Source organism: Zea mays, chromosome 3, assembly GCF_902167145.1.
Source record: "Zea mays cultivar B73 chromosome 3, Zm-B73-REFERENCE-NAM-5.0, whole genome shotgun sequence".
NCBI classification, from domain to species: Eukaryota; Viridiplantae; Streptophyta; class Magnoliopsida; order Poales; family Poaceae; genus Zea; species Zea mays.
The window spans coordinates 2,857,195-2,870,969 of record NC_050098.1 but is presented as its reverse complement, the minus strand read 5'-3'; the positions used below and the strand labels follow the sequence as shown (position 1 = coordinate 2,870,969).

Sequence of the window (13,775 nt, the reverse complement as noted above, 5' to 3'; positions counted from 1 at the left end):
CTAAATCAGTCAACCTAATTCATATTCCCCAGAAAAGAAATGCTCACGAAATTTACTTTCTAAATTATTCTAGAAATTAATGGAATTAGGAGGCAGGGTAACATACCATGCAAAAGCGATACCAGTTAGGGATAAAGAAAATAAACGAATACGAAAGGCTTCCCCATCAGCCAATTCACCTAGGTGTGGTAGGATTTGGCGTATATGTTTGTGTGTGCTTCTACCATTTTCACCAGAAAATTTGGAAAAAAACTCCGGTATCCTTGCCCCTTGTGGGTGCACGACAGTGTGAAACCGATGATCATATGACTTTTGATATGATTGCCCTACTCTGGCTACACTAACTCCGATCTTGTCTTGAAATAATTCAACCATCTCTTACCTAATTTTCTTCATTGCGCTCGATAGCAGACCACTGGACCGTGAGCTGTGGGGCTCGTTCAGTTGGGCATTGTTATGCCGACCTTCATGCTGTGGCCGATCGAGAACGTTGACCAACCTGTGATCATATGGTGTGCTGTGGTTTACATATATACGGGGATGAACGTACTGTTGTTGTGGTGTGTAATAAATTGATGTATGGTGTGCAATAGTAGGTTCTGCGTATGCATATACGGACCGGGAGATGAACCGCCTGACGGTGCTCTCTGCGGAGGCACGGATGGTCCGCGGCTCTGGGCCAGACGGTCGGCGCCTGGGGCTCGAACGATGCGTGATAGTGCAGAGGATCGTCTTCTTCGCAGCAAACCTAGATCTCGCCCACCGGGAGGGACCCTTTCGGGGAGGAGAGATCCTAGAGTGTGTCCTGGGGTCGATAGACCAACCAAGACGTCTCTAGTCGACATAGAGCCGAAAAGAGGTGAAAATTCGAGGTAGAGGAAGGGTAAAGTAGAGCTACTTCTAATACATAAGATAAAAACGATAAATAGAATTGATCGAATCGATTGTGTGGGTTCAAACGGCTGTAACCCTTCATATATGTAAAAAGAGGAGGTCTGGACCTATTTACAAGTCAGTTCTTAAGTTAATCTCGTGGATTTTGCTAACAAATCACGTTAGAAATCCAAAACTCTAACTGATTCTGTGCATCGTCGGTATCATCGCCGCGGACCATCCGGTAGACCATTTTTAGTGCTCAACACACTAAGGCTATGTTCGGTTGTAGGGATTAATTTCCCAAGTGGATTTAATCCAGAGAGGGATTGAGTGGATCCTTCTCTTTCACTCAATCCCCTTGGGGATTTAATCCCCCTATGGTTTAATCCCTATCTCAAAAAGTTCATTCGGTTAATCCCTGGCATGTGCAACTGAGCTCATATGCAAAAGAAGAAGACATAGAAAATCCCATACATTTTTTAGAAAAGGGAATATTATTAATATTCCAGCTTCTGTATCGGTTGATACATTCGGCTGTCAAACTCACAAACATGGGGTTCCACATTGGAACGAAATCTTACATTCTACAAAGGTTTCATAAATTTAAGCTCTCAAACTATGCTCTCAATCTATGAAAAAAAGACCATCCATTATTTGAAAAGATCTCCATCATTGTTGTTTCAAGCACACGACAGGCCCATTTTACTTGAGGTCTGTCCTCCTCCTTCTGCAACAGTGTCCAGAACCTTGTCCAATGTGTCCCTCTGAAAGTGACCTGCAAGGGAGTGGAAACTTGTGCATTATCAAAAACCACATCATTACGACTTAACCATATAGCCCAACAGAGGGCACATGCTCCAACCCAAATCAGGCTCTTAAGTCTAGAATTTAAACCTTTTAGCCAAGTGTCAAACATATGTTGGATGCACGAAGGTGGAGTAATGTTAAATGAAATTTGTACACCTCTCCAAACACATCTAGCCATATGACAGTCAAAGAAAAGGTGTTGAATGGATTCATCTAAGTTACATCCACAACATTTAACACTTCCTTTCCACTGTTTTTTTGCTAAATTATCCTTTGTTAGAACTATGCCTTTAACTAAGTACCACATAAAAATTTTAATCTTCAAAGGTAGCTTTAAATCCCAGATGGGGTGGTTTCTCGAAACAATGTTCGGGGCGACTAAAGCCATATACATAGAGCTGACCGTAAACTGACCTTGCTGGAGAAGATCCCAAACAAACGTGTCTCTTCGATCAGATAGACTAATAGTAAATACTCTAGCTACTACCTTATTCAAAGCAGCTAGATTATTTACATTAAGTGACCGACGAAAAGCCACATTAAGTTGATTATGTTGAAGAACATTAGCTACTGTTGCCTTTTTCTTTCTCACAATGTTGTACAGATCTGGAAATTGGTCTTTCAAAGGGACAGACCCCAACCATTTATCTTCCCAGAACTGAATCTGTGTACCATCCCCTAACACAAAATGACCCATTCTCATAAAGTCCTGTTTTACCGCCATAAGTCCGGACCAAAAGTGAGAATCATCGGGCCTGTGTTCTACTTGGGTTATTGTTTTATTTTTTAGGTACTTATTTCGAAGGAGATTTTGCCAGATGCCTTGTTCGTTAATGAGTCTAAAAAGCCATTTACTTAGAAGACATCTATTTTGTAACCTCAGATCTAGGATGCCAAGACCCCCTAAATCCTTGGGTGTGCACAAAACACTCCATTTAGTTAGCCTATATTTCTTTTTGAGTCCCCCACCTTCCCAGAAGAAACGAGACCTAAACTGGTCCAAACGTTTTAGGACTTCCCGTGGAACTTCGAAAAAAGAGAACATGAACATAGCTAAGCTACTAAGTATCGAGTTAATAAGCACCAGGCGACCGCCGACTGAGAGAAGTTTACCTTTCCATCCACTTAGTTTTTTCTGAAACCTTTCTTCGACTACCCTCCATTCTGTATTACTCAATTTTCTGTGGTGTATCGGAATACCTAGATAATTGAATGGAAAGCTCCCCACGCCACACCCAAAGATGTCAGAGTATTCTAATTCTAACCCTTTAGCAGCACCATAGCAGAAAAGTTCGCTTTTATGGAAGTTGATTTTTAGGCCTGAAAGTTGCTCAAATGCACATAGCACTAGCTTCATGTTGTTAGCCTTTTCTAAATCATCTTCCATGAAGATAATCGTATCATCTGCGTATTGGAGTATTGAAAGTCCTCCATCTACCAGGTGTGGTATAACACCAACGACTTGCCCCAAGTCCTTGGCTCGATTTATGAGAATGGCAAGCATGTCGACCACTATATTAAAAAGAATAGGTGACAGAGGGTCTCCCTGTCGAACTCCTTTTTTGGTCTGAAAATAATGGCCATAATCATCGTTAACTTTTATTGAAACACTTCCTTTTTCCACCACCTGTTGCATCCACTTACACCAGGTTTGAGAAAAACCTTTAATCCGTAACACTTGTTGTATAAATGGCCATTTTATTTTATCGTACGCCTTTTCGAAATCTAGCTTAAGGATTACACCATTTTTCTTTCTTTTGTGCATCTCATGAATGGTCTCATGAAGGATAACCACTCCTTCCAAGAGATATCTACCAGGGATGAAGGCTGTTTGAGTAGGTTGGATTATCTTTTTGGCAACGATTGATATTCTATTTGTAAGGACTTTAGTAAAAATCTTAAAACTAACATTTAAAAGACAAATCGGTCTAAAATTTTCCACTTTTATAGCCTCTTTTTTCGGCACCAGAGTAACTACTCCAAAGTTGAGACTATGGAGTGGCAAAATCCCATTGTGGAAATCCTCAAAAAGTGCCAGTAAGTCCTTTTTTATAACCTCCCAAAAGTTTTGGTAAAACTCAGCAGGAAAACCATCTGGACCTGGCGCCTTATTGTGTTCCAATTGGAAAACCACTTTTTTTATCTCAGCTTCTGAGAAACTCCCTATCAACAACTCATTCTCGATATTCGATACTTGCGGGATGTCATCACGCGTATCTTCATCTAACGAGAAATGATTTAAATTTGGCGACCCAAATAACTTTTTGTAATAATCTGTTATATATTTTTTTAAGATTATTTTGGCCAATGATTATCCCCTCCTCCTGTTCCAATTGTGTTATTTTCGTCTTACGATTTCTACCACTTGCTAGAAGGTGAAAAAATTTAGTATTATTGTCGCCTTTTAATAACGTAGTTGCTTTCGATCGTTGAATCCAGTATATCTCTTCCTCTCTAAGCAACTTTGTTAATTCGGCAGAAAGACAATACTTATGTTCCTGCTCTTGTGGGGAGAGAATCCCCTCCTCCCTTTTTTTATCCAAAGATTCTAAGGAAGTAAGCAAGAACCGCTTTCTTTTTCTAGTATTCCCAAGCACATTTTTTGACCAACCTCTCAGGTAACGCCGCAGAGCTCTAAGTTTATTTTGCCATCTAACTAGGGAAGAACTTCCCCTATTTTCCTTGTTCCACACCTTTGCTACCAATTCATGAAAACCTTCCATGTACAACCAGGAGAGCTCAAATCTGAACATTTGGTTATTTCCTCTATAGGAGGCATTTTCACTTTGAAACAATAAAGGTGTGTGATCTGAAATATCTCTCGATAGGGCCTCAACCACCGATAAAGGGAATTTTCGTTCCCACTCAGTGCTCACCAAAATCCTGTCAAGCTTCTCATATGTCGGGTTCGGCCCAGAGCTAGCCCAGGTAAATTTACGGCCAGAGAGTTCCAGTTCCCGAAGATTAAGAGATTCTATGCAGGCATTAAACAAGTTCGGCCACCTGTTATCAAAACGGTCACTACTTTTTTCCGTCGGGTTTCTTATAATATTAAAATCTCCTCCTACCAAAATTGGCATTGTCTCTATACTGATGACATTGACTAACTCTGTAAGAAAACGGACTTTATGTTCAGGTTGCGCTGCACCATATACAGCCATTAAAACCCATTGAAAGCCATCACTCCTATTTTTAAAATGTATTTTTAGAAAAAACTCGCCCTTACAGGATTTAACCATGTCAAAAGTTTCTAAGTTGACACCTAGTAGAATACCTCCCGATCGACCTCTAGAAGGGCACCATTGCCAAGAAAACTCTCTGCTCCCACAAAAGGTACTTAACTCAGCTTCAGAGTAGCCCTTTCTGTGAGTTTCAAGAAGAGCAATAAAGTCTAAATTATGGTCATTAGATGCATCAAATAAAAACCTCAGTTTAGCCAAGTCCCGAAGACCTCTGCTATTCCAGAAGATTCCTTTCATTTATTAGAGATTTTTGTCTTTACTTTCGAGTTAACACAATGTTTTTTGCCTTTTTTAGATTTCACTTTCTTAAAATTGCTTAACAACCTGTTAGAATCAGTAAGATATTCCATGATCTCCTCCGACAGGTCACCTGAAAGGTCACCAAGAGTATATAGATCATCATCTTCTACATCTGATTCTCCTAACTCTACATGGTTATCCTGACCGATTTTAACAGACGACTCTTTAATTCTCTCCTTTTCTAATATCTTAAGATGATCTACCGAATTCTGAACTGAATTTTCAGAAGCACCCAAAGAAATTCCTAGAGATCTTAAATTATTAATAACAAGCTCATCAGTAAAGGAAAGAACTGAATTCTTAAAACTGTTACCTTCCGGTCCATCAAGATTTTTCTTCGCCACCACTCTTTTCGCACGTTCCAGCATGTCCTCATCTACTTCTGCTTCCCGCCTCTTGCTTCTCCTTTTTGGCAAGGCTGCAGAAATTTTATTGAGGACTTTTACCGGCTTGGGTATCACTGGAAGAGCAACTTCAGAGCTAAAGCTGGCGTCAGACTGCTGACCATCACACTTCAATTGGTGTCCCAAAGTCGCAGTAGCTTCTTTCATTTTGCTGCAATCGTCCCTAGGCACTTTGCTATGCTCCACCAAACCAGGCTTTGAATTACAGCCCTCCTGCATCTCACAGTCATGCTGTCCAGATGGCTGTTTGGCCTGCTCACCTAAGCCTGCATCAAGAACAGCACTAAGGACTGCATATTTTGGTGAAACAGCAGGAGATTGTTCCATCACCTCATCCTCGAGCAGGTCATCCTCATCAAAATCATCCAGAGCACCATCGTCCATCTGGACACCCTTTCCTACGTCCCTTCTGTTGCTAGCAAAGGAAGGTGCAGCCCAAGAATTGCCATTTGTGTCTTTTGCTTTGGAGTTATTCTCCTCCATAGTGGTGTCCCTTCTATCGGCATTCCCATGATCCCCCTCATTACCATTCTCCCTATGAGTAATTGGTTCCATAGCTTCACCAATTTCTCCTTCTATCTCAAAAACCAACTCAAACCAACGAGTTCCAATAACGACCTCCATTTGATTGGGCACAATGCTAGCATTGAGAACTGCAACCTCAAATCTTCCAAAGGTATTTTTCCTTGTAGTAATCATATCCACCTTAGTTGTGGCACCAAACATCGTCCCAATCGCCCATAGAACCTCATATGTTCTTAACCCTTTTGGGAGGTTTAATACACGCATCCACACCCTTGGTAGCTCTTCTCCACAATACTCTTCCTCCTCAAACTCTTCGAATTTCAGAAGTAATCCATTCTTAAGATCAGCAGACCCAAATGTTACAGTTCGCTTCAATTCAGCTTTAGATGGGAAATTAGCCACCCAAGTATTTGGGGCATGCAACTGAACATCCCAACCGTGTTTTCCTGGAATTAACCTCTCCATATGAGCAACAAGTTCAGCTTCCTTAAGCTCGCCTCCCATAAATGTGATCAAAGCCAAAGTATTATCCTTTTTTGACATGGAAATAGGGCCATGGGGGATATGGTAGAAGCCCAGACCATCCATCGCATAACCCACCGAGTAAGCCATCAGACGAGGTTTTTTCTTTATTGGGCATATAGCAGCGACATGGTCATCACTTTCACACAATTGGCAAAACAAGATTGTAGTGCATTCCACTGACACATGGCCCTTTGTCCTGCATCGAAAACACCACTTACCCCTCCCTTTTGCTGACACTTCTGCCACTTCAAACAATTCCCCTTGTGGTTTACTCGCCTCTTTCTTGGTCTCAACTAATACTTCAACCTTTTTAGAGGGTGGCCTGTTTTCTTCAACTTCCTGAAAGGAACGTTTAGAGGCAGTTTTATCCATCAAAATCATGTTGTCCCCAATGCCACTTGAACCTCCATCACTATTATGTTGTAAATGTCTGCCCAACCCCTTTTGAAGACCTTCAGAACCACTAGCTGCAATATGGTTGAAACTTGGACCTTTGGAGAATGGGGCCCGGCCCCTGTTAGCATGCTGCTTTGGCCAAAAACCTCTTTCTACCTGTCGACCAGACCCAGAATTATCCTTGTAGCGCTGATTATGATAATCATGTTTCTGTCCCCCAACACCAACCTGTTGTGTACCATGTTGAGCTCCTCCAACTGAGAACGAGGCAGGTTGCTGCTGTCCATGTCCAAAAACTATTGTTTGCTGGGAGTTTTGCGGCACCCTGTTGTTGTGTCCAACGGCACCAAATCCGAACTGAGGACCTAGGTGTTGGCCAGAAATTCGCCCCGCACCATTTGGACCATACGCCTGCCCAAAGCCTCCCGAGGTGAACCCCTCCACGCGATTGCCGAAACCAAAGCCACCTCCAGATCTGCCAATGACTCCAGGTGCCCTAAAACCTCCTCTGCGTTGACCTTCCCCATCCATCCTAGTCCTCCCAAACCTCACAATGTCAGCAAATGTTGTGGCGTTGTGGGTGATCGAGGTTGGCGGCGGCGTGGGGGTCGAGAAGTTCTGGTTTCTTATGGCAATGCAAGTCACAGGGAACAACGATGCTTCAGCACAATCAAGTTCAGACCTGGCTAACCGGCCTCGACGGGACATAAGCCTCCCCAAAGCCTGCTTTGGTATGAAATGAATCCTTGGGCTTGTGCCTTTTGAGCCCAACAAAGGTCCATTATCTGTTACCACACCTTTTCGTTGGACTGCATCGGACACACGACCCGGAAAACGTGGATCTCGATTTAAAATTTGAAACTCCCCATTTCTTCCCCAGCTCCGGCGTAAGGCGCCTCCAAGATCTCTGAGTCTCCGATGTCCCTTTTTCTTATGCCTCAGATCTGTCAAAACAGGACAGTCTGCTAGCGTTAGTGACGGAGAGATTCTTTTTGGAGGTAATGGCCCATGCCACGGCTTTAACTTGCTACTTGGAGGAACCGTCTGGTCAAAAGCTAAAAAATTCTTGACCTCTTTTTTATATGTGTCAATTACAGTGGCCTGCTCCTGAAACTTCTGATCAGGTAGTCCCTCGATTTTCTGGACAAGCTGTTCCACAGTAAAAGCCGTCTTATTTGCCAGCCGGTTGGCCGTGAGTGCAGAGGGATAGACACCGGAATCCTGATCTATATCACATTCATCGTCATCTCCTCCATTTGCCCAGAACCGTGATAAGGAGCCTGTGACCCGAAGGTCTTTAGCAGGGTCACCAATATCCCGTAAGGCGGTGGTGGGAGTTTGCCAATATGAATCCACAGCGTTCCATACTTTCTGCGCACCAAGTTTTGAGAATTCAGAAAAAAATTCATACCTCTCCATTTCCTCCTTGGCGCAGCGCTGATCGATGCATGGTCGCTGACCTTGAGGACAAAGCGATCCATCATGTACATGGCTTGGTGGTGGTGGCCCGGCCATGCATCTGACTCTGTCTCTCATCGCTGCGACGCGTACATGGCTTGTTGTGCACCAAAAAAAATCCCATACATAACAATGTCTTTTAGCAACAAGTGATGTCTTTTAGCAGTATACAAGTGATGTCTTTCAATAGTACAGAACAAGGCGCCAGATACGGGAACTTGTAGCATTAGAGTCATAAGTTGCAGGCTCACTGATGAACAACAACAATAATACATCAAGGGATATACTTCTCATAAAATGACTTCATGCTTCCAGCCACGCCAAGTTATCATCTCCAAAACTGCACAGGAACTACCTACTGTCCTAACTCTCCTTTTAACTTTGCAGACAATTGACTACTGATCACTAGTAAAACATAACATAAAAATATGAAAGCAACTAAACCGAAACTAAAAACAGAGACTTTATGCTCATGGGAGCAAAACTGCAATCAGGTGTAATTTCAAATGGTGCACACTGCAGGAAATATAGAGCTAAATATTCAAACAATTGTATCAACGGATTTTTGAGACGTGAAGGCAGAGAATGTCATATGTTCAATCATATATTACCCCAAGACACTTGTCCATAACGAGGGGAAGAAAACATCTAAAAAACTTAACAGTCACGGGCAAATCAGATCAGATTTTTTGGCATAATACTTTCCTAGAACATAAACAATTTGCTAGCAGCACAAGTTCAGTTAGAACATAAACAATTTGCTAGCAGCACAAGTTGTATCTCAGATCAAGATGGTCGTGTAAAAGGCTAATTCATTTCATACCCAAAATTAATCTTTGTGAGAGCAAGCAGCACTTGAGGGTCCTGCTTGGTCTGCGTGTACGCGTCAATCTTGTTCATTCCCTATCATACATCATTCTACGTCATGAGATAAATCGTTAGATTAAAGATAAGAACATGCAGTGAAAACTACCTCAATGAATTTCTGTATATGAACTCTCCCTTGGGTGATATCACAATTCTTTACTCTAGCAAAAAATATCTAGAAACCTTCGATGAATGGTGTGTTTGCAATGTCCAGCAATTTCGTCGGCCTGCCATGCGTTCTGCAATCGAGGAACTCTTTCCCCCAGTCAAGAATGGAGAAGGTATAGCTAGCCAGTTTATTCTTTAGATTCGCGGTAGCTTGCCCACCTTCTTTGCATCTCATTCACTTGTGTGGTCACTGCTGTAGCTGCTCAAGGCGATACTAGAGAAAAAGACACCCACAAAATCCCAGCACGATGGCAACAAGGAGGCACCAGCTGGACTGGAAGCTATACGAGAAAGATATCAACGAATGCCTTGAAAATGCGCTGCGTGACCTTGATGACGATGGCGCAAAGTGGGTCAAAACCGATTCATATTGTCAGTACTATAAATCGGTAGCGAAATTGCATGTCGAATCTCCCAAATACTCCAGATAACATATGGAATCCACCACCATCCCGAATATCCCAAATACTTCAGATCAAAGAAGAGCAAGAACCAAATCAAGAACCCTAACACGATATAAGAGACAGGGAGGATAAAGATTGCCAACGAGAAAGTGTCCGTCAGAGGAGATTGACGCCGGAGTGAAGCATCTCGTGTCCTTGACACCGTCGCGGCCACAGTCGCCACAGCCGCCGCTTGCCCTTCGCGCGCGTCGCCCCGTGGCTCCTTCACGTGCGCTCGACGAGAATGTTTTCATCCAGTAGAGGTCGGGCGTGGTTACCTGGCGAGGGTGACGAGGAAAGGCAGGGTTCGTCCGGGATGCAGCCCACACGTGAATTAATCGAACACATATTTTCTTGTGACCGGGTTTCAATCCATATAGGAGCGATCCACGGGGATCTGGCCATGATCCGGACCGGGAACAAGCTCACCGAACATGGCCTAATGTGTAATGACCCACACCACACTCGATCACTTTTGAGCTAGCTAGGCCGGCGCCCGCGTGCACGCTACGCTGGCCGCTCCTCGATCCATCGGTCCATCACCAATGCACGTGACGCTCGCGCGCGCGTTGACTTTCACGCAACGCTAGCGGTAGCGGTAGCGTTAGCTGGTGCCGAATCGCCAACGCCAACCGTCGTCGTCGGCCCTGCGCACGGGCGCGCGCCGTCCGCCGTCCACCTCTGCCCGCTAGCTGCGCTAATAATAAGGCCGGCAGCACTGCTGATTTCTCGTGAACTCGTGAGACACGGCACGAGCACGACGCTATAAATGCCGACCGCCGCCTGCTCCGTTTCCCGTGGACAGGCACAAGCAACCAGAGCCAGAGCTCGACGAGCCGCCCTCCAGTCGGCCGGCCGTCCGGCGATATATCTCCCCGACCGTCGTGCCTGTGCGAGAGTTGACACCTATATATAGAGGCATGGAGACGGTGGCGGCGAGTTACGGCGGCGGCGGCGAAAAGAGGGAGCTGCAGCAGCAGAACAAGCAGGCGGGCGGGTGCGGGCACCACCACCACTTCCAGATGCCGTTGCACTACCCGAGGTACAGGCGGGAGGACTACGAGGGCATGCCCGAGTGGCAGCTCGACCGCCTCCTCTCCGAGTACGGCCTGCCCGTCGCCGGCGGCTCCGTCCAGCAGAAGCGCGCCTTCGCCATGGGCGCCTTCCTCTGGGACGCCGGCGACAACTAATGTCTAATTAACATGTAGCAGCAGTCAGCAGAGTTAAAAGTACGAGCTAGTTAGCATGTATGTATATGAACCAATGCTGTATATCTAGTACAGTACGTCTCTGTATATGTATGTATGTACGCGGCTGGCTTATTGCCTTGAAAAATAATCGGATATTTGCATATTGGTTATACATGGACGTGTGTACCACTCACTAATCATGCGTGCTTCTTTCAGGCATCCTTCCTTTAGAACAAAAGCCATGTGCTTTTTCCTGTGTTTCCTTAACTAATTTCGTATAGTGAAATTCATGCGTTCAAAGGGCACTCATGCTTTAGCTTTGGGTGATCAGCACGCAAAGAGAGGGCACATCTCATGGTCCGACGACGACGCACAACGCCAAAGCATTCCGGCGCGCGTCCAGGAACAGAGAGACGCATGTACTAGTAGTCTAGTACCCGTACCGCAGGGCATTGACCACAGAGGAAAATAAAAAGGTAGAAGCAGGCAGGCAACACCGACGACGCACCACCGACGGCCACGAAAGCAAAGCAAAGCAAAGTCGTCGTCGTCGTCCGATCCACCGTACCGACGACCGACCATCGCCGTCGCTGGCGCTAGTGCACGCTGCCTGTGTCTTACGTGTGTGAACGAACAAGCATGCAGCTATAGCATTAATTTCGCAGCTTGCGGCGCGATGGCCGTCCGTCGTGGCCTCACCTGGAGCCACCATGCGTTTGCGGCCGCGAGGTGGACGACGTCGCCACGGGATTCTGAATACTACCTGATGACGAGACGTACGAGGTTAGATAGTAGTAATAGCAGTCTCTTGCTGGTAGCAGGCAGGATCAGGACCAGCGTACAGTGGGCCCCATAGAACAGTCACAGTCACACACGTAGGGGGGCCTGTATGGCTGTATCTATTGCTGTCAGTCACTTTTGCGGAGAGGGAGAGACGCGCACGCCAGCAGCGTCACAAAAAGCGAGCGCGCGCCACCGCTTCCGCTCCCCCGAGAATATCCATATCCATTATCACAGTGTCTCCTACTATTTCTTTTTACTCACTGTGGTGGACTCGTCTCTATATATTGCAAGGGTAATGACACTTGTCTGACTCCCCTCACATACAGATACAGTACAGTTCACACACTCTCCTGTCTCCTATCCATCCAGCCACCGAAGCTAGCCAAGACCAAGATGTCTCAGTTGCTGCACCTGCCGGACCTCGCGGCGCCGCGGACCAGGATGGGCTCGGCGCTGGCGGCGGGGGCCCGCGTCAAGCAGGGGGAGGCGGGGACGGCGAGGGGGCGGGTGCTCAGGGTCGCCGACCCCGTGCGGCGGGAGTGCCTGGTGCCGGTCCCGCCGCCGCCGGTCCTCGCCGCGGGGAGGCGCGGAGACGACGACGACGTCGACGAGGAGAGGCAGCGGTACTACCTCAACCTGGGCTACGCGATCCGGACGCTCAGGGAGGAGCTCCCCGACGTGCTCTGCAAGGACCACAGCTTCGACATCTACAGGTTCCATTCCAATTCCATCGCCTGGCCTTTTCTTTTACTTGGTTGGAGGACTCGACTGAGCTGCTGGGGTATCACAGGGCATGGCTGCTTGCTTGCACTTGCACATATCTTGGGCTAAACAGTTTGATTTTGTACACTGTGCCGCCTCCTCTGTTCAAATCAACAGCTTGGGTGTGCCAAATGCTCTGTTTGAAGACTGTGCCCTTTTAATTTCTGTCCCCAACTCCCCATCAATCCACCTTTTTTTTTCCTAACTACATACATCTGCCACTGTACGACAGAGAAGACATTGTCTTCAGAGACCCTCTCAACACATTCAAGGGCCTGGGAAACTACAAGAGGCTCTTCTGGGCGCTGCGCCTCACCGGCCGGGTCTTCTTCAGGGCGTCGTGGGTTGAAGTGGTCAGCATATGGCAGCCCGCCGAGAACAGCATCCTGCTTCGCTGGACCGCCCACGGCGTCCCTCGGGTGCCCTGGGGCTGGTGGGACGCCGCCCACGCCCGCTTCGACGGCGCGTCCGTGTACAAGCTCGACAGGAACGGCAAGATCTACGAGCACAAGGTGCACAACGTCGCTACGAACCCGCCGGCCAAGTCCAAGGTCCTGCCGGTCCACGAGCTGGTCAGGTCACTCGGTTGCCCCTCCACTGCCCAACCCACATGTTCTGACTTCTGAAGCTTTCGTCGTCGCAGTGATGTGCCATCTTATATCTTATTATTCGAGATTAATTAGCATGGATAGGATGCTACGTCGAGATTAATTATCTGGAAGAAGGATTGGCGTGGGTTTAACATGATACCCTCCATTTTTTTTGTTTTTCAGTGTGATTTGATAGCGCACAAAGTTACAGAGCACTCCTGCAGGCTGCAGTTGTATATATGTACAGTTATAGAATAAGAACATCAGTTATTGATTGTTAAAGCATCAGTCAGCAAATAACTAGTCTGACATGTTTCTGTTCCCAGTAACATCAGGAACATGCTGCGATCCTCTAGTGTGGTGACCTGCAATGCCAACTAATTAACATCTTCGTCATATTCCGGGAACAAGCTAATCTTGATGCACCTGCTGCAGCTTG

At 46.1% G+C, this 13,775-nt stretch overlaps 3 protein-coding genes across 3 annotated transcripts; 2 read left to right on the top strand and 1 right to left on the bottom strand.

The window, feature by feature from the left end:
• Positions 1 to 1,334: 1,334 nt before the first annotated feature.
• On the bottom strand, positions 1,335 to 9,022 carry LOC103651714 (uncharacterized). Its single transcript, XM_020551228.3, has 2 exons — positions 5,539 to 9,022; positions 1,335 to 1,651 (listed from the first exon to the last, which is right to left on the bottom strand). Exons 1-2 carry the CDS (start codon positions 8,609 to 8,611, stop codon positions 1,557 to 1,559), a joined length of 3,168 nt encoding a protein of 1,055 aa, XP_020406817.1. The 5' UTR covers positions 8,612 to 9,022; the 3' UTR covers positions 1,335 to 1,556.
• Positions 9,023 to 9,119: 97 nt separating this feature from the next.
• LOC103649559 (uncharacterized) lies at positions 9,120 to 11,373 on the top strand. Its single transcript, XM_008675289.4, has one exon. The coding sequence runs from the start codon at positions 10,932 to 10,934 to the stop codon at positions 11,199 to 11,201; it is 270 nt and encodes an 89-aa protein (XP_008673511.1). The 5' UTR covers positions 9,120 to 10,931; the 3' UTR covers positions 11,202 to 11,373.
• A 947-nt stretch (positions 11,374 to 12,320) lies between these two features.
• Positions 12,321 to 13,629, top strand: LOC100272417 (uncharacterized). Its single transcript, NM_001350747.1, has 2 exons — positions 12,321 to 12,697; positions 12,979 to 13,629. Exons 1-2 carry the CDS (start codon positions 12,378 to 12,380, stop codon positions 13,370 to 13,372), a joined length of 714 nt encoding a protein of 237 aa, NP_001337676.1. The 5' UTR covers positions 12,321 to 12,377; the 3' UTR covers positions 13,373 to 13,629.
• The last annotated feature ends 146 nt before the right edge of the window (positions 13,630 to 13,775 follow it).

Excerpts from the sequence above, each read along its gene's own strand:
- LOC103651714 (XM_020551228.3), bottom strand. The coding sequence starts at position 8,611 with ATGAGAGACAGAGTCAGATGCATGGCCGGGCCACCACCACCAAGCCAT. Across the intron at positions 1,652-5,538 it reads AAATCTTGATGGACCGGAAG|GTCACTTTCAGAGGGACACA; the intron begins GTAACAGTTTTA and ends ACTCCCTTGCAG.
- LOC103649559 (XM_008675289.4), top strand. The coding sequence starts at position 10,932 with ATGGAGACGGTGGCGGCGAGTTACGGCGGCGGCGGCGAAAAGAGGGAG.
- LOC100272417 (NM_001350747.1), top strand. The coding sequence starts at position 12,378 with ATGTCTCAGTTGCTGCACCTGCCGGACCTCGCGGCGCCGCGGACCAGG. Across the intron at positions 12,698-12,978 it reads CACAGCTTCGACATCTACAG|AGAAGACATTGTCTTCAGAG; the intron begins GTTCCATTCCAA and ends ACTGTACGACAG.